This window comes from Eumetopias jubatus, unplaced genomic scaffold, assembly GCF_037043125.1.
Source record: "Eumetopias jubatus isolate StellerSeaLion01/CBP00866 unplaced genomic scaffold, mEumJub1_p1.0 scaffold_3, whole genome shotgun sequence".
Classification (NCBI taxonomy): Eukaryota; Metazoa; Chordata; class Mammalia; order Carnivora; family Otariidae; genus Eumetopias; species Eumetopias jubatus.
The window spans coordinates 21,566,500-21,592,002 of record NW_028274809.1 but is presented as its reverse complement, the minus strand read 5'-3'; the positions used below and the strand labels follow the sequence as shown (position 1 = coordinate 21,592,002).

General features: G+C 48.0%; 1 protein-coding gene across 4 annotated transcripts in view; it reads left to right on the top strand.

Annotated features, from left to right (window-relative positions):
• Nucleotides 1-25,503, top strand: part of SMARCAL1 (SNF2 related chromatin remodeling annealing helicase 1) — a 57,033-nt gene that overhangs the window by 7,930 nt on the left and 23,600 nt on the right. For 3 of the 4 annotated variants that reach the window (XM_028112167.2, XM_028112168.2, XM_028112166.2), the window contains 6 exons: nt 1,539-1,589; nt 6,132-6,318; nt 9,741-9,891; nt 11,508-11,666; nt 15,450-15,515; nt 23,746-23,886. In XM_028112167.2, the coding sequence (XP_027967968.1) occupies nt 1,539-1,589; nt 6,132-6,318; nt 9,741-9,891; nt 11,508-11,666; nt 15,450-15,515; nt 23,746-23,886 (755 nt within the window). The remainder of the gene's footprint in view (nt 1-1,538; nt 1,590-6,131; nt 6,319-9,740; nt 9,892-11,507; nt 11,667-15,449; nt 15,516-23,745; nt 23,887-25,503) is intronic. The other variant, XM_028112169.2, reaches the window with a different exon arrangement.

Here is a 25,503-nt window from a genome sequence, read left to right as displayed (position 1 = left end):
CCATGTTGCTTTACAAAACCACGTGGCTTTTATGGATCCCTTTTCTTCTACCCTTGAAATGGTTTTAGTCTTTTCCTTAGGTAAGTAGGAAGCAGACCCGTAGCACCTCATGTTTCTGAAACCTCGTGCTCGGGCGATGTCATGGAGGTAGCCTCTCCAGAAATACTTGCTCCATGAGCTTTCCTCGGGGTTTGGGGCTCCTTCAGGAGGAGGGTGATGCCGGCTATTACATTTGTATTCCTTGGATAGAGTTTTAACTCACAAGGGCAGCCTGCTGATAGGACTTAAGGGAGACTGGCCGGGCCTGGCCTGAGTCATGAGATGGGCCAGATGCATGAGAGCCAGCGTTCTTGGCCTCCTCTGCTCCCTTGGATTTTCAGCTTCAGTTGTGGGGTCACCCTTACAGGCCAGTGCACATGGCCTGTGTGCATTCCGCCAAGTGGGAGAATACCCCACCCCTGACGTGATCTGTCAGGTTATACCTGGGCTCCTTTGCTTTTCCCCGGACACCGACTCACTGTGTTTATGCTGCTCATTCCCTCAACACCTGGCTTTCTCAGTGATGATGCAGAGAAGACTTAACGTCTGCTGTCCAGAAGGCATTTATCTAGCAGAAGCTGTCGTGATTTTCTCAGAAGTAGATCGATAGGGAAACTCTAAGAACTTAGCTGGTGTTGGGTACTGAGATGCTCGCCCTTCTTCGTTGGTATTGTATGTGGTGTGGGCTGCACCGTACTAATCAGCAGATGGTGTCATACTACTAACAACAATAATAATTTATAATTGCCAGCTTGCTTTTGAGCGCTCATTGTTTGCCAGACGCATGTTCATAAGCATTTTATTTTTTATTTATTTATTTGGGGGAGGACGAGGTGAGGGAGAGAGAGAATCTTAACTGACTGAGCCACCCAGGTGCCCCACTGTAAACATTTTGCGGCAGGGGCTGCAGTGTCCTAATTTTTCAGGTGTGGGCACTGAGGCACAGAGAAGTTACATAATTTGCCCAAGGTCACATAGGAAGTGCCAGAACCGGGATTTGAACGTAGGCTGTTTGACCACTGACCACATGCAGCTTGTTTCCCGTGTATGAAAGAGAGCTAATAACAGTGCCCGGCTCTTAGGAGTCGTGAGGAGCAGAGGAATGGCGCATGTGAGTCTCTTGGCACCATGCCTGGCTTCAAGTAAGTACTGATTAAATGTGAGCTACTATTGTTACCACTGTCTTGGAAATGGAGGGCATTTCTGACCTTGCGGGGCATCCCTGGTCACGGATGCCCGTAGGTCCCCGTAGGACCCTTCGTCACCCCCTTAACGGCGTAGTATCATTGCTGTGTCTGCTTGTCGTTTCTCCCTGAATTCTGGGACAGCCTCGAGGGCAGGTACCCTCCGTTTCTGTATCCCCAGTGCCAGGCCCAGGCCTAGCCACAGTGTCCTAGCTTACTGGAGATTTCTGGAACCAGGGAATGAATGAGTAATGTAGTGACCCAGCAGGAGGGCGCAGGGTGTCACGCTTGCTTGTTTGTTTCTTGTCATTGCAGATGTCAAGACCAGGAAGTGGAACTTTCTCTTGGAAGAACACAGTAAACTAAGTGAGATGCCTACCTTGCTTGTTTTATATCATGCTAGTGTTAAGCTTTCATTGTTTGTCTTAAATTTAACATATTTTAAAGGAAGACGACTTCCCCACCGCCCCCGACTCCCCGCGTGTGGTAATTTTACGTGCTCGTGCACAGGACAAGTGAGGGCGAAGATGTTCCCAGGCAGCTGAGATGGTGGCTTTCCAGCCACCCAGCAGACGCAGGGCGTCTTCCATCAGAGTATGGCGGTGCTTGTCAAATTCCTAAGGCCTGTGAGAGAAGTGTTAGATGGGGACTTTGGGCATCGGACGTGAACTAGGTCAGCTTAGCATAGATGGGAGCCACTGTAGATTCCCTCTAGGAACAGGCTCTCGGTTTACTTCTAGAACCAGATGATCAGTGAGAGTCAGAGGGTCTGAGTGGTTATGGGCTTCGTAATAGGCCTGGATGCACACTCATTTAATAAGCACTTTGGAGACTGACCAAGGGAAGGGATGTGTGTACGGGTGTAAGAATAGGAAGGAGAAGCCTGTTTGGGCTCACCATTCGTCTCTGTGCTCTGCATGGACAGGGCAGTAAATTCTAGTGTGCCTGAGAAAGGGGGACGTGGGCATGGCTCAGCCTGCCCTGGTACACCCGTCTGTCACCCATCTACCGAGCTGTCACACACCCGCAGTGGGTCTGCAGCTGGTACAACTTAGGTTCCTCCAGCTTGGCCCTCTGAGGATGCATTGGGCCTCGAAGCCAGTCTGGTCCCAGTCAGGCCAGGAGAGACAAGCTCCAGCCGAGGAGCTCCGAGTCGTTGCCCATCTTGCCGAGCAGGCCAGGGCTGTCAGCAAGAGGGAAGAGCTGGGTTTCTTCCCTCAGTCTCCTCCTTGTGTGACTTAGGAGGTGACATCGGGCAGGGGCTATCTAACATTTGGGTCCCCCGGTCCTTTCAGTGAAAGAAGGGGTCTTCAATCCGTATCTGCCCTACTGCCAGAAATTCAGTATAAGGGAAGTGCCTTTGATTCCTTGCAGAGAGACTTGCTGCAAACTCAACGTTAGGTTTGAATGTGATGAGGTCCTTATTTAGTATCAGCAAATGCCTGACGAGCCGAGACCCCGTGGTCACTGCTGTTGGGAACTTGTGATTCACAGCGAACTATTTGGCGAGAGCTGAATTATTGATGAGCAGTGGGAGTGTTTCCTTCTCGCCCCCTTGTTTTTCAACCACAGAAAGATACATAAAAATGTTAGCCATAAAGACTGACTTTTGTGGACCAACGTGTGAAAGCAGGATCCGGACAGAGTTAGCAGAGGAATGTAACAAAAAACCATGACTTGCGACTCATGTGACATTATATAATGGGTTCAAATCTTGTGTAGGCCATAGACTTTGAGATGTCTGAGGAAAACGACGGATTCTTCACCCAGAAAAAATGCACAGAAATGGCCACATGTAAAATTTTGCATTTGATATTAAGAACTCCATGGATCTGGAGTTAAGAATTCTAGAGTTAGGGATCAGATTGCTGTTTTAAGTGCTGGCTTGTCAATACGTTGTCTTTATGGAGGAGAAGACGGATTCTCCCCACTTCGTAGATAGTGAAAAGCTTGAACCCAGAGAAAGGAACCCGTTGTTTTCCCTTCCTGGAGCATTACAGGGTCACAATAAAGACCGTGATGGAGATCAGGCCACACAGGTGATCTTGACTTTGTAACGTGACCCATTTGGAAACGTAGAAGCCAGACTCATGAACAAGAAGCTGAGGAGACGAGGCTCTGCCCAGTGACCCAGCTTAGTCCTGATTCCACTGTTGACCGACTGTAAGCCCAGCGACCCTGCACCTCTCCCCACACCCCAGGTCTTGTTCCTCATGGGCGAAGCTAGCTTACTGACCCTGAGCTAGTGAACGTGTGCATACGAGACTCATTAAGAAATGACAATAAGACCACCCGAGTATATGAATGCTCACTGATGACGTGGTGACGATTATTTGCTCCAAAGAAGAGGGATCTGAGAGCTTCCCTCTCCCTCTTTTCTCAGTGACTTGAGGCCTTTTGCCCACAGTGAAATTGGCAAAAGGCCTTTTGTTTTCCCCGGGATGTCACAGTCCAGAAGGGTTCTGCATCCCCCTCACTGATCTTGTCTTGTCAGCTGCTATTTGAAAACATTAACATCTCTCTGCTGTGTGGCTCGCTAGCATTCTGCCAAAGAGCTATTTTACAGAAATGATTTCTAGATGACTCATGAAGCCAGACAGCACACTCCTGTCATCTTCCAGCCCCTGGAAAAGACATCTGCAAACTGGGGGGCTTTCTCAGAAACACAGCCACTTGGCTGAACTAGCAGCACAGGATTATGGAGGCAGTAGTTTGGTGGGGGACAGGGTGGAGGTTGCTTTTTCTTCTTGAACGGCTGGAGGAACATAATGCTTAGAAAGCACCACATTTCACACCAGCCGGATCATCGGGCCTTTTCTTAGCTTCCATCAGGTATTCGAGTGCTAGCGATCACCAGGATTAAAATGAAAATGGTTTCTGAAAGCACATGGGGTGCTCAGTCTCCTGAAGTGTGCAGAAATCATGTTCAGATTTAATTTGGAGGCATAAAATGTATTTCTCCATCAATATGGGAAGTCTCTTTTATATTATAGCTGCCAACCTTACCTAATTTCTTACTGTGGTGATTCTGTTCACACAAGGCATTTCCAGAAATAACTGGTATATACATTTAGCGAAAAATGGAAATGGATTTAAATATATTGAGAACACAAAGCGACTTAAGGTAGCAGTAGATGGCTCAGCCCTCCATATTCAGATCAGTATTTGCAATGGTAGCCAATTGATGGTGTGGCAATGAACTTGGAATGCCTTGTGAGGATATTAGGAAAACATACAACTGTATGGAATACAGATCCAACAACCTTAGAATTTCAAATAATATTGGGGAGAAATGAAATATACCCAGTTTTTTATTTGGGTCCTTCTACCAGGTTCCTGTAAACAGCCCCTTGGAAGGTTACAGTGACACCTGGGGTGTCCATGCAAGGTAAGGGATAAAGAGCAGTCGAAGATCTGCAAACAGTAGTACTCTTCAGTTAGGTTTTTCAAAGGACATCTCAAAAGCTACAACGCATAGGACAGTGGGCTGTGATTAATAGGTAGATGATCATTCTCCCACCAGGGATGTCTAGGCCTATCATCTTTAATTTTTAACTTGTCTTTCTCCTACCCCCAGAATTATCTGTTTTATTTGTATCTCTGGTTTATTCTTTTTCTGTTTCTCTACTAAATAAAGGGGCTTTTTTAACCCCCTTCTTAATTTTAAAGTCAGGTGAGGCTAAATTCCTTCAAAAAGCAAAAATCATTGAAATTAATTTGCTTTCATTTCATGTAGATCCCAAGTAATTTTTCCCACTTGAGGTAATGGGTCTGACTGGAAGGGGAGATTTCCCCATCCATTATATAAGGGGATCTGGAACCTGGAAGGCAAGTAAAGACCCCTAAAGACAAGCTTTAATTGAAGGAGTCAGAGCAGTGGTCATTCTTGGTAATAGTTTAGACTCTGAGCATAGCAGAAGTGGGTAAATTATTTTTGTAAAGGGCCAGATAATAGAGACTTTAGGCTTTGTGGGTTGTGTGGTCTCCCGTCTGCTCCATTCTGCTGTTGTGGCAAGCCCACAGCCATGGGTAGTCCATAAGCAAGTGGTCATGGCTGTGTTCCATCACATTTTCTTTACAAAAGCAGGCAGCAGGCCGGTTTAGCTTGCCAACACCTGCTTTCGAGGCTAGGTGGGGTGCTGTCCAGTCGCTTACAGACCAAGGGACTTGCCACCCACTTCACCGCTGACGTCACGCTCGGACTCCCCTCTTGCACGGGGAGATCAGTGTTCTCTTAGCGGAAGGCAACAAGGGTGCAGGACCGCTTGTATCTTTATCACTTGGTGGCCTTAGCATGGACCCTGCCCTTTGTCATTGCTGTTGTAGTTTGTAAATAGCCCTCCTGTCCTCCTGATCTTCCTTGGAAACACCTAACCGCTGCTCTGAACAGAGCACAGCGCTTCCTTGCCTATCGGCAGCAGATAATGTCAAGTTCTCGACTTCTCGAACATCAAAACCCAAAGAAAAAGAGAATGAAAGCACAACAAGATTTATTCATTCTGCATCTTGCTTTTTTTATGAGTCTTTCGGGACTGGTTTTTAAGAATATGGGTCCTTATTTGAATGGGAATAGTAAGATAATTTCTTTTAAGTTACTTTGGGGTAAAAAAGAATCACAGAAACATCTGCAATTCTTCCCAGGGTCCGTGTAGTGTAGAAAATAAATTTGGCATTCGTGATTGCCCTCTTATTTGCAGAAACCAGGAGTAGAGGGGGAGCGTTAGCTCTCTAGGTTTATGTACTTGCTCAAGATACGATTGTCAGCCCTTGTTTTCTCTCCAGTTACGTTTTTGAGAAGGTGGCACACAGCAGAATTCCAGTCACTGAGCTCTGTATTTCAAAGCCCCTTCACTGTCCTTAGCTCTCATGGGCATTTCCCTCCAAGTCATACACCTCTGTCCTTTCTAGTCCAGAGCGTGCGCTGCCTTCCGCAAGTTCAGCTGGATCCTCTGCCCAAGACACTCACCCTGGCATTCGCGTCACAGCTAGAGAAGACGTCTCCCTGTCTCACAGAACCCATCCCCGAGGCAGATCTTTCTGGAGTGGACCCCAAGCTTGTGTCCAATCTGCTGCCCTTCCAGAGAGCCGGAGTCAAGTAGGTTCTTGGGTCTTCCTCTCACCTGGGCTTCATGACTCATACAAACTGGGTTCAGATGCTCTCTTTTAAGAAAACTCATCTTTCATGGACGTCTACAAGCATCTAGGCATTACACAGCCAGGTGTGCTGTAAGCAAAGCCTGATTATAACCATTGCTTTCAAATTCCATGAGTTAATCAGGGCTCTGGATCGCAGGTGTGCAGAAACCCAGCTCAGACTGGTTCAAGAAAAGAGATTTCTCAGTGTAGGTAGTAGAAAACCAAGGTCTCCAAAGATCTCATCAGAACTCTCTGTCCCACCCTCAGTTTGCTTTGTTCTCAGCCAGGTGCTCCTCAGGTGTGGTGGCTAGAGCTCAGCAACCCAGCTTAAGCACCTCTTTCCTGGTGGGCCCGACACTGACGGGCATGAAATCAGGCCTGGTGGGCCTGAAATCTGGTGCCGATGCCAGGACCAGTCGCTGTGGCCTGGGGGCTGGGGAGTCTTACTGGTGAGACTGGATGACAGGCCCATCCCTGGAGCCAGCTGGTAGCTCCCCCTGTCCCCGAGTTACTGGGACTGAGAGTGGAAGGTGGTGGTTTTCCAAAAGAAAGTCAGGGTATTCTTATTACAGACAGAGAAGAAGATAAGCCCACATCATGACCTGTCCTGTTTTCCAGAGCTTCTTGGGAGAAGCGAAATGACAGGTTTGAACTTGCCTTCTAGTGAGAATACTAGGGGTCAGGGAGAGGAAAGAGATGGTAGGAGCTTCATCTGTCATTCAGTGGTGTGGCTGGGGATATAGCCCTGGATAAGGGAAGAAAGTAAATCACCATGGACCTGGTGAATGAAGACAGCCTGCCCACAGGCAGCCTGCTCGTGAGGTTTTGGTAAAAGCTTGGCCACTGTCTTGGACAGGATTTTGTTCTTCGATTTGGGCACAGTCACCCTCCCTGCATTGCCGTGGTCCCAGCTCTGCTCACACCCTTCCCCTTGTTTTCTCTCCCAGCTCCATCTGTCTCAGATAACACTCTTTGCACAACTTCATCTTGCTTGAGAGGTTACCCACCCCCGCCCCCGGACAGCCTCTGTCTTCGGTGCCCAAGCTCCCCTGGGCTCCATTAGAGATCCTGGGCCCGTGTGATACGTGCTGCCTTGCCAGTCAGGCCGTCCTGTCGAATGGCTCTGTGTGGAGGCCCCCCAGGCCTGATGCGAGCCAGAACCAGAGCCTGGCCAGCAGCTTCCATCTTTTTCCCTGTGGTTCTGAAACCACTAATGGTACTTACAGCCTTTTTTCAAAACTGTATAGTTAAATCCAGGTTTTAACTTTCATTCTCTGAAGAGGATTTTGGTGTTGAGGCAAAAGGGCTGGCAGTTCCATGTTGGTTTTGTAAGACCTACAAGGAAAACACCCTTAAATTTATGGAGCAAAGTCTCTTAGATATATATCAGGTTTTCCAACATCTAAAAGGTTCCTTTTAACGGATGAGTGAGGTGAGACCCAGCATGACAGTCATCTGCCCAAAGTCACTCAGCTTCCAAGAGTGGAAATTGGAGCTGAAATCCACGTTTTGTGTTGATGAGCGCAGTACTTGTGTTCTATCAACTGCCCTGTCGAAAATGGCGTTCAGCTGTGTGCTTGTTTCTCTGTTAGGCAGGCATTTCCTTTGTTCTCATTTTTGGCCACTTTGTTCCTTAGTTGGGCTACTTCAAGGCAGGGGAAAAAGGAAAGACCACCACTTTCAAGGGTCTCTTCTGCTTTGAGAATGACCAGATGGACAAACCATAGGGACGTTGCAAATGGCCGAAGCAGAGGGTCCTTCATGGTGTGTTGCTTAGGTGCCCCCATCCGCCCTGGCCGTCAGTTTTGTAAACTAAAAAGTGAGGTAGAAAATGAATCTTTTTCACACCTGCCTCCCCCATCCATCTGTGTGGAGGGTTGATCCTGGAAATAGTCTAGAAGATTTAACTGGGGCAGATGTGCCGAGAAGAGGCTGGGCCTGTCGGAGAGGTGAGGTGGCACCGTGCCGGGCTCCCTTCCTTGCCATGGAAGGCATATGGTGGTCACGGCCCCGGGGTTGCAGAGGGGGTGCTGCCTCCCCTGGTGGGCCGCCGTGGCCGCTGAGGGGACAGAGCAGTGCTGTGACGTGATGTGTGTCGTCCACCGAGCCCGGGCGAGCCGGCTCCTACCACCCACAGACGCACTGCTCACTTTGCCGCCTTTGCTGAGTGCTAGCTTTCGAAGGGCAGGCAATTCAGAGCGGCCCCCCGCAGCCTGCAACTCCTGTCAGCCGTACCCCCTGCTGATCAGAAAGGGCTACACTCGCTGCGTTGGCTGTGTGAGAAGGGAAGAAAAAGAGCTCGTCAACAGGCTTATTCTCAGGCTTCCGAGCGAATGATCAGTTTTTCAGGAATTGAGATGAAAGAGGGCCAGTGTTTGGAGCAGGAGACCAGACATCTGGCACTTGGGATCCTTTTTGCTTTTCACTGATTCATTTGTGAGTCAAGCAAGTCCTTCTTAGCGTTCATCTTGATTATTTTTCTCTTTTTTGTGGAATAGTGGTTAGAAGAGAAACACTTGGCCAGCACGTATGTGGTGCCAGGCACTGCAGTCAGTACCCTAGACATTAGCTCTGTTAAACCCTGATGAGGGTCTCTGGGGCTGAGGCACGAGGAGGTGAGTTACTTGTGGGAAGGTACCCCGCTGCGAAGCGGTGGAACTGGGATGGCCTGTAGGCCAGTCGGGCTCCCGGAGAGTGGAAGAGCATGCCCTTCTTCACAAAATGTCAGCAGGAGTTGTAGCGCTGGAGGGCTGCGGGGTCCCAGCGGCTACTGGTGGAGGAGACGCTGCTGAGGCTGGTGCTCCCGGTAGACAGACACCCTGGCGCTGTCCTCCCTCGGCCTGTGCTCTTCTGCAGCGTCCTCTGTCTTTGCCGCTCCTTCCCTTTGCCCCTGTGCGTAAATGTCCTCCCTGACCTTGAGAAAGCCTGATGTTGATGCCACCATCTCTTCCTTCTTCCCTTCCCTTCTAGGCAGACTTCTCACGTGAGCAAGGCCGCCCCTCCTGGCCCCTATTTAGGGGCTGTTTCCCAGTCTCCCCCCCTCACTCCCCCAGGTCTCTCCTGCACTGGGCTGAGGGGGCTGCCTCTCTTGGAAGCTTCCTCCCTTGGCTTCCGTGACCCAGTTGTCTTCTAGAGCCTCTCTCTACCTTTTGACCACCATTCCACGTTGTCCCTATTTTGACTCTTTAGTATTATTATTGCTATCATGCTGTCCCATATTGGCTCCTGTCTTCCCTCTCTGGGGGAGCAGGGCCCATGCTGCGTACTGCGGTGGCCCACACTGAGTGGCCCATACTGAGTATTGCTTTACCTGGTGGCATGATGGTGGATTAACCCCTGACAGACCTGCCACGCCCCTGTCCTTCCCTCGTCTGCTTTCAGTTTTGCCATAGCGAAGAGAGGCCGCCTGCTGCTGGCTGATGACATGGGCCTGGGGAAGACCATCCAAGCCATCTGTATCGCGGCCTTTTACCGGAAGGAGTGGCCGCTCCTGGTGGTGGTCCCGTCATCTGTGCGCTTCACCTGGGAGCAGGTCAGTTCTCCCTGTGTTGTGATTTTTACCAGGAAGTGTCCTCATTGTTGAAGCAATCAAATAACAATTTGGGGACAGGGCCTGGGGAGCTTTAGAAGATCCTGTGTCAGCTGAAGGAGGAAGGGAGAGGAGGTGGTGGCCTTCGGAGGCCAGGCTCATGGTTTTCTGAACTAGAATCAGGTTATACCTTTAGGGAAGAAAGCCGAGGGGTTACGGGCTCAGACTTGCCGCTCTCTGGCAGCAGACACTTCCTGAGCACCTCCTGTGCCCCTGCTGCTCACCCCGCCCGCCTGTACCACACGGAAGTTTCAAAATGGCTACCTCCTCTATTTCCCTGAATCCCATAGCAGCTGTGTGTGAGTGGACGCAGTTGGTATTAACCCCGTTTACAGATGACAAAACTGAATCTCAGCGAGGTGAAGCAGCAGGCTCACTGGTAGTTGGAAGCATTGTTGGACCTCGAAGGGGCATCTCCTGAGTTGTAGGATCAGGGTTTGTGCACCCTGCAGAAGGTGGTGTGGGCAGGATGTTCACTGTCAGCCGGGTGCCATTATAGCTGAAGAACCTGACCTGGACATTGCCTTAGCGCTCGGCTGTGAGCTTTGTCTGCCATATATCCAGGGATCAGAGTGCTTCCGTGAAATGAATAAACACCCATAGGAGCAAACTTGCTGGAGAAAGGAGACCTAATTCATCATCTGTAGCTTTTCCCAGCTCTCTGCTACTCATGGCAGCTGCTTCCTCACACGTTGGCTTCTTACTAAGCACCCCCCCCCCCCCCCCCGCCGTGAGCCACTTGTGGAGAAGAGGCAGCTCTGCCTGTCACTGGTCAGCCTGAGGCCCAGACATGCCGTTCCAACTGAACGTGCATCACAACAATACTTCATGTTTCCCCCCGTCCTTGTGACCTGAATTCCACCACTGCCTCTAGAAACGAATAATTCAACATATATTTATTTGCTGTGGTTAGGTTCCCACAGCACCCTCAAAAATTCCCCAAAGAAAAAGAATCAGGCGGTCACTTAGTTATGAGCAGGGCCAAAATTGGAGAAAGAACCAGCCATCGACATCACTGTAGTGTCAGCTCAGGGACCCAGCCCCTGACCTAGAGGTACCTGGTGGCCTTCCGTTGGCTCCAGGCACTGGCTTGGGCTAGGGATGGCAAGATTTCTGGAGAGAGCAGGTGGTATTTTTGTCATTATCAGTGTCTTTGGTATATACTAGTATCTGCTAAAAATTCCTTTATAAAATTCCTCCTAAAAAGAGTCACATTCTTGCCCTGCAGAAACTTGCCATCTAGTTAGAGATTCGAGGCCTGAAATCTGCAGACACCGCAGTGCTTGCTAACAAGCGCTTGCTTACGAAGGTGGGCAGTGTTGTGTCAGTGGAAAGAGAAGGAGCAGATGGGTAGGAAGGAGGGCAGTGAAGGCAATTGCTGTTCATGGGCCCAAGGGCACCAGCAAATACAGGGGGGTATGGAGAGAAAGGCGCTGAGGCCGTTTTTCGGGGAGCATTAACATTGTCCACTGAGAGAGTGCCATTGATGGGTGGGCTGGGGTCTCAGTGGGCGGCTGCCGGCTGGATCCCCAGGTGTCCTTCTCTGCTGTCATCCCCAGGCCTTCCTTCGGTGGCTGCCGTCTCTGAGCCCGGACCGCATCAATGTCGTGGTGACCAGCAGGGACCGCCTGATGGCTGGCTTGGTCAACATTGTCAGTTTTGACCTCCTGAGCAAGTTAGAAAAACAGCTAAAAACACCCTTTAAAGTTGTTATCATCGTAAGTGCCTCGGCAGAGTCTTCAAGTACTTCACCTCTGGGGAAACTTTCTTCTTGAAAGCTCCGAGAACTTTCATGTCTCTGCTCTCCTGGAGCCTCCCTCTGTTTCTGGGAGAATAGAAATTACTGTCTTTAGTTTGTGGGAAACTGACATTTTACTCATCTCAAATTGCAGTTCTCAGCCCTGGCTACATGTTAGAATCTCCTGGGGAGTGCTTTGAAAAGTGTCATTTACTAGGCCTGAGCTGAGGGTTTGCAGCCCATCTCCCCAACGTGAGGTCATGGATGGAGGCTGGCTTGCGGGCCCTGGGCCCCCGGGGGGACAGCAAGGGCGTATGCCTTCATCTGATGGCCTCTCTTGTCCAAATGGCTCAGATCAAACAGTAAGGTTTTCCCAGCCAATGTAAAGGCCCCCCCCCCCCCCCGACCACGCAAGAAGAAGTATAGCTGACCCTGGAACAAGATGGGTTTGAACTGCATGGGTCCACTCATAGGCAAATGTTTTTCAACAGATACAGCAAAGTACGGTAAATGTGTTTTTTCTTCTTTTTGGTTTTCTTAATATTTTTTTCTCTAGCTTACTTTATGGGAAGAATACAGTAAATAACCATATACCATACAAAATACGTACTGAATGTACGTGTTATCAGTAAGCCTTCTGGATGAGTAGTTAAATTTTGGGAGAGTCAAAAGTACATGCTGACTTTTGACTGCAGGAGGCCGGGGGGGTAGCACCCCTAACCTCTGCGCTATTCAAGGGCTAGCTGTACCTTTCACCGGTTTTTGGTTTGTTTTTTTCTTAAGTAGGCTTTACTCAAGTTCTGCTCCTAGATGGGACCATGCATCTTTCAATTAACTGGCTTTTCTTCTTTTCGTTCCTCAAGTCCTCCATAAGGAAAGTCTAGAGAGGCCCTGTGCCAACCATCTGGCAGAACTCAGTGTATTCATGTGGCTCACAAATAAAGATTAGGAAAAGGCATGCAGCTCCCACCCCCCAGTGCAGGTACCCACTAACAGGCATTCAGGGCCACAGAGCACAGTGGATGATTTTCAGCAGAAGTTTACCCTTGTTTCTCCTCTTGGCAAAGAAGGGGAAGCCAGTGCCTCCGGACTGATATGAAAGGTTCTTCTTTATTCAAACGTGTGAATTTTAAAAGCCCGTGGTGTTTTCCTTCTCTTAAAAATAGAATTCTCTGCTGACGGTGGCTTCCCAAATCCTGATGCTCAGAATGTATACTGCATATCTTATCTAGGGGGAAGGAAAGGAATGAGTTTTTAGGGGGCCCAGAAAAGTCAACAAGATTGCAGTAGAGCCTGTGGGTTTCTCAGCACGGGTCTGGCTGTCAGGGGAGACTCGTTCATCCGTGTGTTCAGCCAACATTGAGCACCAGCACCACACCCTGCACAGTGCTACGCACTGAAGGTGTGGAGGGAGGAAGGTCAGCCCCATTCTCCAAAATACCACAGTCCAGTAGGACAGACACACACACACACACAGATCATTAGAATACATTTTAGTGCCCAAGTATCGTACACACACACAGATCATTAGAATACATTTTAGTGCCCAAGTGTCGTGGGAGCTCAGAGAAGGGAAGAAGGCATAGTTCCTGGTCTCAGGGATCTATTATGATTTGGACGTGAGAACCATACTATATTCCTAGCTTAAGCAAACTTAAATGTTTATATGTTTTCACAGCTGTAAGGGTAATGAGTCTTTGGGGAAGTCATTTCTGGTTTGGCACAAATTCAGGTGTGGCTTTGAAAAAATGTTAGCATACACGTGAAATGCAAACATTAAAAGAAGTATCCCAGGATGATGGTGATGGTTCTTTAGTAAGTAGGAAGAATAATGCCTCCATTTCTTGGGTGTTCTCCTGTGTCAGGTACTTTACACATAATTGCCAATCTTCCCCGTGGCCCCTGACGCAGACATTATGTCCATTTCACCACTGATGGAACTGACAGTGAGAGCAATTTGCCCACAGGCATGAAGCCAGAAAGATGGGACATCATTGATCAAAGCTGGACTGCATCATGTGTCTCTGTTTCTGACTCAACACTTCAACCTGCCATATGATTTTTGACAAGCCACTTACCACCTGCTTCAGTTATTTAAGAGCCCTGTCTTCTGATTTCAGAGAATTGTTACAGGAAGGAATAAAGTGTCAGCTCTAAGATGTCACGCTTCTTAGAAGAGAATTCAGGTGTAAGCCATTCCTTGTGGTTAGTTATAATAGTGGAACATTTTAGCCCATTGGTTAAAAGGGTCCATTCCCTTCCCCATCCTCTGTACTTCCTGCTGTTTCTCACTATAGACCCCTTCCTTCTTGGCTGTCATATGGGCTCATCATCAGACAGGAGTACGAATGTCTCTACGACAGGTTTCTAGGAACAGATGCTCGGACATTTGCGGTTCATCTTGCACTCCTCTCTGTTGCGCTTTTGAGGACCACTTTGGTTCATCATAGCTGAAACGGAACAGGATTTTTCTTACAGCTCACCTCTTGAGATAGAGTCGGGATCCCCTTGGTGTCCCTATCACAGGGTGGCTGATACCACTGAGTGCTTACTGAGTTCAGTGGCAGGACTGTTCTAAGGGCTTTATGTGTGTTAGTCCATTAATTAAAGTAACTTGGTAAGTTAGGTAGCGGTGTCTTACCCATCTTACCCATGGAGAAACTGGCACCATAGAGAGGTACATATGTACCTGTATGTATGCTGTGTATGCCCAGGTCCAAGGCACGTAATTTGTGTACCAAAATAGAAATTTCTTCTCCAAATGGTAAGAATATGTTAGTTACTCATTTGGCTTTAGAAAAATATGACAAGGGTGCCTGATTGGCTCAGTCGGTAGAGCATGTGACTCTTACCTCAGGATTGTGAGTTCGTGCCCCAGGTTGGGTGTAGAGATGACTTAAAAGTAAAATCTTTGGGGAATCTGGGTGACGCAGTTGGTTAAAGCACCTGACTCTTGGTTTTGGCTCAGGTCTGCTCCAAGGCTTGCAAGATTGCGCCCCATATCGGGCTCCACACTCAGCGTGGAGTCTGCTTGAGATTCTCTGTCTCTCTCCCTCTCCCTCTGCCCCCCTCCACTTGTGCACTCTCTCTTTCCCAAATAAATAAATTAATTAAAAAAATAAAATCTTTAAAAAAGAAAGAAAAGAGAATATGCCATATTCTAGTTTGCTCATGCATAGAATGTAGAGCTATATGATCAGACTCCATGTTGTAAACCTGACAGTGTCTTGAGGACGGGAATTGGGTCTTCTTCCCCTCCTCGAGTTCCCACGGTACTCTGTCACACTTCGTCAGTGACAGCACTTATAACGTTGTCTGCCCAGTTGTGGTGTGGCTGACATCCTTCCTGTCTGGTGAGCTCCAGGGGGCAGGAGCTGGGCACCATGCTGCACACCAGGGCAAGGCACACAGTGGACCCGCGCTGGCGTCATGCTGTGCAGACGTGAGGCACGTCGTACTAAGCAGCAAACCACCTCGCAGCAGGTTGTTCAGCGCCGCCTGGGAGGTGGGATGGCCAGAGAGTCACTAACCCCACTTCACAGTTGGCAAACTGTCCCGGAGAATTGAAGCGACTTGCCCAGAATAAAGTGGGAAAGCGGCAGCAGAACCTGGGTCCTTCCCTAGGCGCACAACTGTTTCCTTGAACAGAAACTAAGGGAGGTGTCCCCAATGTGACGCCGTGCCAGGGTCAAGCTTAACGTGGGCTCTGGCTCCATCCACTCAGGATTTGGCCTTGTTCACCTATGTGACCCTTTCTTTTCAGGATGAATCTCACTTCCTCAAGAACATTAAGACTGCCCGCTGTCGTGCAGCTATGCCCCTCCTCAAGGTGAGTCCTTCTGTGTCTTGCTCAGGCTGGCAGGGGGGCCAGGGAGAACAAGGGCTTCTGTCCAGGGCAAGGGGCTGCGGGCCATGGACGTGACTTAGCCTTGACTCCGGCCATCAGCGCCAGACTCATTTTTCTTCCTAACTTCCTGCTAAGGAACTGGCAGTCGGTGCAGTCGTTTCTTTCTCTCAAAGATGAAGGCCTCGAAGGTCGCAGGCTCGATGGGGACTGCACTGTAGGTCCTCCTTGGGCTCCCAGACAAGGCAGAGGGGGGCCACCAGCAGCATGCCCTCTGAACAGCTCAGGAGAAACTTCTAAGTCACTTTGGGGACAGAGCTGTCGTGGTGCTGAGAACCAAGGGAAGAGGAGTCATGCAGACTCGGAACCGGGCCATCGGGTATCAGCAAGAAGCCCTGCAAAGCTGAGGTGTGCCTCATAAGCCGACTCCCTTTCCCGAGGCCCCCCTAAGCCTGTGTGGTTATCGAGAGGATCAGCCATCCACAGCCCTCACTGTGGTGGTCTAAACTGAGCCCTGAGTGCTTCGGTGGGACGAGTCTGCAGGGCAGGCGTCGGTGTGGATCTAGCACAGCTTTACATCTGTATCTAAAAGTGTGCTATTCTGACATCCCACCCCAGACGGTGGGAAGGCCCCCAAACTTCCTTCCATCTTTTTGTGGTGAGCTTTTTCTTAATATTGGGGAACAGTAGTACAATTAGGAAAGTTGCTTTTTCTCTTAGAACCAGATAGAAACCTCTCGCAGATGACTTTGGGAGACTCTACTTTGGTTTATGTACACTGAGCAAACTAAAGTCTGTGTTTATCTTGTGCTTCCTTAAAGCAGCCTTTGTGTTGTGCCAGCAGTCTCAACTGCAGTTTTCATTGCTTAAGTGAAGCTCGACGTTGTACATAAACTAGGGAAGACAAATACGCTAAATGTTGGTGAAGCTTATTAACATTGGGAAATTAACTTAATTTTTCCAACTCCCCGTAAAGCACAACTGTCTACTCGTTTCAAGTTTTGTTTTGTTTTCTTTTGTTTTAGGAATAACTAGTAACATGATACGTCTTCCAAAGCAGCATTACATCCTGTGCTCTAGACTCCTTTACTTAAAAACCCTGATTCTCTGCTCGCATTACCTATAAATATTTACGGACACACTTAAATGAAATGTTTTTCCCAAAGTGGTGACCCTTCTTTTGGGGGGAGGCTTCAGTAGGTTTTCTTTTGAGAAATGTTACCAGATCTTCACACCGTGGTTCCAGTATTGCAGCCGCTCCTGGAATTAAATCTGTGCCCTGATTGCTTAGAAGCTGTGCAGTAGGTAGGTATCACTGCAGGTGCAGAAGGAAGCTCCTTTTTCTTTTTTAGATGATGTCATCTATTTGAGAGAGAGAGCAAGCAAGAGAGAGCATGAGCAGGGGGCAGAGGGAGAAGCAGAATCCCCGCTGAGCAGGGAGCCTGATACGGGGCTCGCTCCCAGGACCCTGGGATCATGGCCTGAGCCGAAGGCAGACGCTTAACCGACTGAGCCACCCAGGCGCCCCAGTAGGAAAGCTGAGCAACCATCTTGTTCATGCGGTCATCGCCTGGCCAGGCAAACTGGACTACATACTTGTTTCTGAAACATATGCTTCTGGGTCAGACCTTTTAAAGCAGCATTTACATCTTTAATGTTGTGGGTATATTTCAGATTGATGCATTTAGGACAAATCTTTTAGCTGTTAACTAGTATAGATTACTCTGCATTTGCTATAGAACTTGGATGAGTTAAACTTTAAGATAGGACCCATGAACGCAGCCTGCTGTTTATGGAGGTGTCTTGAAGCCCCTCTTGTTTGTAAGGTTGACTTCACAGGAATCCAGGCTGCTGATGGGATTGAATGGAAGTGCAGCTGAGGCATTATGTGCTGTTCTGCTAACCAGACCTTTCATCTCTCTGCTGTATTTTCATCTAGGTCAGAGTTTCTCAGTCTTGGCACTGTGGACACTTTGGGTTGGATCGTTCTTTCCTGTGCAGAGCTGTCCTGCGCACCGTAGGATGTTTATTGGCATCACTGGCCTCTGTGCACTAATTGTCAGTAGTTCCCCCACCCCCCCACACACACACCAGTGGTGACAACCAAAATTGTCTCCAGATATTGCCAAACATGCCCTGGGAGAGACAGATCACTCCTCTCCATCTCTGTTGAGAATTACTGATCTAAATACTCTAAGAAAATGGATCTAAATATTTTGGGAACAAGAGGAGAATTCGGAGAAGTAAAATATGCCTTTATAGAGGCACAAAAGGGCCTAATTTAGTACCACTTGATTGTTCCTCTAACTTGTGCATCTCCTAGAACTGTATTCTCATAATTAATATTTCAAGACATGTTCAGCAAATGTGCACAATGAGGTAATTAGGTGATATCCTGCAGTCTGTGAGATAGCCAGGCCGGATCATGTCCTGGAAATGTGGGTCTTGTAAATGGTGACAGCAGGTGCACGCAGGGCACACGTGGCTTAGGTTGTAGAAAATTGGAGTTGTAGTCCCCTGGGAAATGTGACATCTTTCTTCCCCCACAGCACTATTTGCTTGGGTTACCAAGCAAGGTAGTTCTATTTTTTTTTCTTTAAATTTTTTTATTGTTATGTTAATCACCATACATTACATCATTAGTTTTTGATGTAGTGTTCCATGATTCATTGTTTGTGCATAACACCCAGTGGTCCATGCAGAACATGCCCTCTAATACCCATCACCAGGCTAACCCATCCCCCCACCCCCCCGAACCCTCAGTTTGTTTTTCAGAGTCCATCGTCTCTCGTGGTTCATCTCCCCCTCCAGTTTCCCCCTTCATTCTTCCCCTCCTGGTATCTTCTTCTTTTTTTTTTTTCTTAACATATATTGCATTATTTGTTTCAGAGGTACAGATCTGTGATTCAACAGTCTTGCACAATTCACAGCATTCGCCATAGCACATACCCTCCCCAGTAGTTCTATTTTTTATGTACATGTGTGTAAAAGTAGGCAAGACAGAAAGCTATGAAGAACAAAATTCCAATTACCTTAATTCCCTCCAACAGAGAAAAACCACCATTAACACGTCCGTTGTAGGGCAAGGTTATCATTTTTAATGGCTCTAGAGCCTTCTGTTGGATGGATGCATCCCATAATTTAGCCCTTAGTTGGACATTGTTTTGCTGTTATCAATAATTCTGCAAGTGAACGTCATCGATGTACTGGTAGCTTGCAAACTTTGACCTATTAGGACAAATTCCTATGCACAGAATTGCTGGGTCAAAATTTCACTTTTTGATAGATGCCTCTGAAGTCTAGTGCGGCCAGGCATAACCATCTTTACTCCCACTCAACCCAGATCACACAGTCTTCTCCATATGACTCCAACCTGAAAGTTGTCAGTCGCTTGCTTTTGTGCAGTGAGGTATGTGTTTGAGTTTTTCTTTGATTTATAGCCCTTTTTATTGTCAGACTAGTGTTCGATTATTTCTCTAGAGGTAAAAAGCCCTCAAAATCCCACCATCCTTTCCTACTAAATAGCTATTTCTCTTTTTGTGAGTGAAGTCCTTTTTACATCTCTAGTGACTGGTTAGATGAAACAAGAGTAGAGACCTAAAATGTATGAGGTTTTTCTTTTTTCCTTTCTCATTAAAGGAGTTTAAGTAGATGATATATTCAGAAGGGTGTACAGTGAAAAATAACTCTTTCTTCCTCTTCTGGGGCCCTCATCCCTTGATTTCTGTCTCCAAAGGCAGCCAGAGTTACCAGATTCTCACATTTACTTCTAAAACTTAGTCTGTTCCCAGCTAAGTGTGTGTGTGTGTTCCCTTCCTCCTTAGAGTGTTCCTCAACCGCTGTTTTGCTCCTGCCTTTTTTCTCTGAGTAGTGTATCTTGGGAATCATCCTACCCCATTTCAGATGACTGGGCCTCATTCTTACAGATAGTATTGTATTGTATAAATCTATCGTAATACATATCATCTGCTCCCTTTTGATGGATTTATAGCCAGGCTTTGGCCATTACATACAGTATTACGGTGACTGTCTTTTCATATGCTATACAAGAAGCAGGTGGTAGAAAACCCAGTCCCTCCTTGTCCGGAAGAGATGGCTCTTTGCCCCTCTCAGCCCAAAGGGAGAGTGGTATCATTTGGAAGGTCTGTTCTCCCAGTGTGATTCCTGCGGGAGGAGTCCCTTGTGGTCCTGCTGTTCTGGCAAATTTCCTCCACTTTATCACAGAATCAGGAAATTGTTGGAGTCTAACACTTAAGGTAAAATAGACTATTTTTTTCTAGAGGAAAATAACATACTTATTGTTTAATTTGAGCCTGTGTGTTATATTAATAACATCTATGCCCATGCATGCCTTGAAGGTCAAAACAGTGTAACTTTAATTAGCTGTTATTATGCCATTCGATGTATTCTCATACATTTTGGTGTTTGTGAACCAGAACACGTGTAGACCCATCCTTCCTTCTTTCTTTCTTTTTTTTTTTTAAAGATTTATTTATTTATTTATTTATTTGACAGAGAGAGACACAGCGAGAGAGGGAACACAAGCAGGGGGAATGGGAGAGGGAGAAGCAGTCTTCCTGCGGAGCAGGGAGCCCGATGTGGGGCTCGGTCCCAGGACCCTGGGATCATGACCTGAGCTGAAAGCGGACGCGTAACGACTGAGCCACCAGGCGCCCCCTTCCTTCTTCTGTTCTTCCCACAGAACTAGTAGTCACCTTTTACATGGCATCAGTATTTTATTAATACCAGGGCAGTGATGCTTGCTTAGCTCTGGTTCTCATGCAAATCAGTTTGGTGTTGGCAGGAGCTCTCAGACTTGTGACTGGAACTTTCTCTCTTTTGGGAAAAGGCTAGATCCTAGAAGGAACTGTTTTGTATGAGATATGCTGACCCAGCCAGAGACTCAGAAAGGCCATCTGACGTATCACTGGGTGGTAGGTGGCCCTCTGCTGATCCCTGGGGTGGCCTCTGGTCAACAGGGGTCATAATGATGCCGTTTGTCTTGGTTTGGTCTTGCATATCATGGAGAGCAGAGGGAAGAACAGAGCCTCGATCTTTTTCCCGATTCCGGTCACTGGGTTTCTCCTGAAGAGTGGATTTCCCCTCTTGTTCTCAGGGTTTAGACTTAACCACAGGTGTTGACTCTTCTGTTGCTTCTTGGCTCATGACGGTGATCCTGCCTTTGTTCTTGATCTCTGTACTTTTGGTCACATGCCCCCAGACTGTGTTTGCCACTCTCCTTGTTTTTGAAGATTCTGTAATGACTTCTGAACTCATGACAGTGTAGCTCCGGTGTCCCTGCCTCGTGGGGCCAGTGTGTATCAGGACACTTGGGTGGCATGGGCGTGACCTTCTCTTTGATGTCACCAACTTTCTCAAGTAGTACTTCTAAATCACAGGGGACTCAGCCTATAGACTGAACTTTATTTAGAATACCGTTAGGAATAACATGGGACAAGAATGGGGCTCAGCTTTGGGGAGCATGACTTTTTCCCCAGTCCAGAGTCTTGGTGAAGTGTGTTATAACCAGTCAGAATTATTCGGTAAAGCAAGTTATTGGCTCAGTTGGAAAAAAGGAGGTAACAACAGAAAGTGATGAAGAATTCCCAGGCTGCTGCTTGTATGAACTTACAACAGTTTCGGCTCTTCCCTGCAACAGAGCCTTCTCTTGGCTCATATTTAAAAATCTATGTGTAGTTTATTTACTCTGAGTTGGATTCGATTCTCCTTGGCAAATTATATATACTAACTTGTCCTGCTAGCATCCTGTTCCCCAGGGCTGAACTGATGACCTTAATCCCTTAGGAAACTGAACCTGTCTTTGAAGGTCACCTGCCCCCAACAGTGTCTGCTCCTGTGAATCACGTCATTTCTCTCGGACATCACACAGAAATGATTTTTTTCCATTGCTCCATAATGGATTTCCTGGGGGCCGCTCTCTTTTGTTAGCCAGAGGAGCTGACTATAAACCGTTCTGTTTAGTGTTGATTTACGTAGTTTTATGCATTTCTATTTTCCGAAATTGGAGGTTCTCCGAGGTGGAGGGTGACCCATAAATCATGGGCAGCTGGGCAGGTGGGCAGGATTAAAGGCCGTTTGGGTGACAGTGATGACAGTACCAGCATGTTGGGGCTGAGCAGGGAGCAGGCTAAATCATTCCAGAACAGAAAAGACGCTGTTCTGGTTTCTTTTCAAAGCTGGCCTTTTTCTTTTTCCATAATGCTGCCTCTGCTTTTTAAACACCCACAAACACCCATTTTCAATGGTCTCATCACCCCTGGTCCAGGCAGTGTATGGGAGAACGGGCTCAGAATTGACTCTGACCCTTATCCTGAGAATCAGGGAGACACTCCTCACTGTATTAGAGGACATGGAATGGCCAAAAATTCCTGGAGGTAAAATCCATTTCAGCCCTAGAAGGAAGCCTACCACGGAGCTCATTGTCTAGAAACACCTTATTAACCACTGTAACCTTGAGTTAACGAGGGAAGTATAATACCCACCTGAGAACCTGGGAGTTATTTTCCATCACCTGATCTGTGAGCTGTCTCCGCCCAGGCTCCATCCCCAGGCAGCAGCAGAACAGCGACGTGGGGAATCGGTTTGGGATGACACGCCGATTTTCTCTCATTGATAAGACTTCTCATTGTCCCCGTTTCATTGAAGTGGTCTTGAGCCAAGGCAAGCGATGCTACAGACGTCATTCAAGAAGCTCATTGTTATTTTAATGAGTCTGCATTAAACTGTGCAGGAAATTAGAAGCCTGGGTAATTGAACTGTAGAAAATTATAGCTGGAGAAATTCATACCTCTCCTGTCATAATGGAATTGGGTATTGGCAGTCTCGGAGAGGGCAAAAGTGCCTCTTGAGAGTTATATATATTGTATATGTATAAAGAGTCCTTTTTCTTCCCTCTGTTGCACCTTTATTTATTTATTTTTATGAGGCAGCATATCCATTTGAAAACCTAATTTCCTCCCCTAGGTGATTTACTGCATGCCATTGCCTTACACTTCCCTCGTTAACTCAAGGTTACAGTGGTTAACAAGGTGTTTCTAGACAATGAGCTCCCTGGTAAGGCTTCCTTCTAGGGCCGAAATGGATTTTACCTCCAGGAATTTTTGGCCATTCCATGTCCTCTAATACAGTGAAGAGTGTCTCCCTTATTCTTATCCTCTTTCCCATCTTAGTAAGAGGTGGGATATTTCTGTCTGATCTCCTCAGGTTCAGGTTGGGGTCAGGCTAGTGAGCAACCTGGAGTTCATCACTGGAATCGACCATTTATTTCTGTTCTACCTACTGCTGAGCAGGCTGCTGCAGACCTGGGCTGAGTTTAGGGTAAATGGATCTGGGTCCCACTTTTTAAAGTCCTTATTAACTGCAAAATGAGCTAAGTCAGGGAGCTCCTGGGGCTCAAAGCGTTGTGCAGCTGAGTTAGCGACAGCCTCTTTGTCCTCAGAAGAAAATCAGGTAGAGGCTTGTGCACAGGCCACCCCTGACTTTTCCTCCTGGCAGTGAGAAAGGGCTGGTCCTCAGTGTCATTTTCTGACCAGAAGTTCAGCTCAGATGTCAGAGATCCCCTCTGGAAGCAGGTCAGACCTGTTGCTCTCTGTCCCCCACTTCCACTTCCTCTTCCAATGCTGGATTCGTTGAGTTTTTCCCATCTTCCCGGGGACACTGGTTAGCTGAATATTTCTCAGCATACAGCGAACATTTGTTGGTTGCTTACTTTGTGCCAGGCTCTGTGCTACAGAAGATAAAGGTGAACACAGCCCTGATCTCAAGACGCTCACAGTCTAGTGAGGGAGACAGAGAAGGTGGAATTCAGTATCATGTGCTGAGTCCTGATGTAGGGACTTATGACAAAGGCAGCCTAGGAGGTGGCATCCCGCTGCTTACGTGGGTCACACCATGAGGCTCTCGGAACGTGTGTGCTCCTCTACCTTTGCTTAGAGTTCCCAGGTATGGGCCACACCAGGATCTGGAGTGAGGCCAGCCTCTGGTGTCATTGGGATCTAGATCTCCCTGGGTCAAGAGGAGTAAACTGGCGAACTGCCAGCAGTCAGGGCGCCCAGGAAGGGAGAGGTGCTCTGGCTGCCTTTCAAGGCATTTTGCTCTTCCTGGGGCATCCAGCTCCAATCCCATTGGGGCATTTGGGATAGTCCCTAGGTCCTCCTCTGTGCGCTCTCAGCACCTTTGGCTGTTTGTCTTCTAGGTTGCAAAGAGGGTGATCCTGTTGTCCGGCACGCCAGCCATGTCCCGGCCCGCAGAGCTCTACACCCAGATCATCGGGGTCAGGCCAACTTTCTTCCCTCAGTTTCATGCTTTTGGACTTCGCTACTGTGATGCCAAGCGGGTATTTATTCTTTCCTCCCCTCCCCCTCCCCCCAACCCACCGCCCGATCCCTCTCCCCGATTTTGATACTTACCTTTTGTTCCTTCTCTTTGGCCATGGTATGATCAGAAGCACACTGGCCAGGGAACCAGACCCAGATTTTCATCCTGCTTTGCCCCTAACTCTGACCTTCAAGTGTCCTCAAGAAGAAGAACAGTCCCTCCTAGTTTTAATGCTTGTGATTCTAGGGTGGGGTTTCCCAATAAGGCGACCAGTGGCTGATGTGTAGGTGCCCGGAGCTCTGAGAAGGGCACGGAGGCAAGCTGGGGTGCGGCTGGGGCCTGTATCCTCTGCATGGAAGAAACAGCAGAGGCCTCGAAGCAGGAAGAGGGGGAGTGTGATCTGGAGCTGCCTCGGTGCGCTCTCATCAGCCAAAACGTCGACTCATTACAGTGAAGTGTGCCTGCTCAATAGGCCAGAAGCCTCTGACCTACAGATTATCTGTAGGTGCCAGCAGGGCAGGTGCCTCTGGGACTCGAGTCTGTGCAGCTTCAGTCTCCAAGGATGGCAGAGGGAGCTTGTAACTGCAAATGCCATTGCAATCAAAATCTTGATTTCTAAAACCTTGATTTCTTTTAACTGAAAAAAGTATTTATTTAATGACTTGGGGAAATAAAAGAGTAGGAAAAAAGTAGGATGCGAAATTTTCCCCATCATTCAGTCATTCATTCCTTCTCTCTTCCTCTCCCTTCCCCATCCCCTCCCCTTCTCCCCCCCCACCTCTCTTCCATTTATGATTGGAAGATAATGTACACCAAAATGGATTACTTTGGTAAGCCAGAAAATCAACATTTTTTTAAGTGTTTAAATGACATTATTCACCGATCCTCCATTCCTCCTGATGGGCCATTGAATCCATCAGTGTTCATCAATCGGATCCAGCCCGCTGAGCGTGGGACACTGTCCTCCTCAGTAGAGGAGGCTCCTCACCAGAGCCTCCAGGATTTCCTCTCTCTCCTTGTCTACGGCCATGCCTCCCTCCACGTCAGCAGCATGTTTGTGGCGGACTCAGCATGTTTCCTGAGCTAGGGGTGCCTCTCAGTGTCAGGCAGCCATAACCAGCTTGGCCAAAGCCTGTGCACGTTTCCAGTATTCTTCCCCAAAAATAACTCGAGAAAGGATGACATGGAGAATCAGCTCCTTGTTTGCTGAGGTGTTCGTTTTTTTCCTTACTCAGCTGAGCTGTCTTCTTCTGGGATTGAGCTGCTTTCTCTTCGGAAAGGGACTCCTCCTTCTTGGCCTCTAGTGCCTTCTGCACTCTCTCCAGACCCGCCAGTGGGATACAACTCATCTGTTTGCTGGGGTGCCAGGCTCTGGATTGGCCATGGGGGATGGAAGCATAGGTCCTGGTTGGCGACCTTGCAGATGCTCACGGGATATGGACGGGGCTGGCTGGCATCTTCTTCCTGTGTCCCTGGTAGCTCTCTCTGACCCAGGCTCTGGAACTTCCACAATCAGAAAACCAGAGGGAAGATTCGCTAATTTTTCTTTCTCACTTCCATTTTTGAAAGTGGCCAGGGCAGTGAATTGATCCTTCAGCGACAGATCTTCGTCTTGCAAGGTCAGACTTCTCAAACT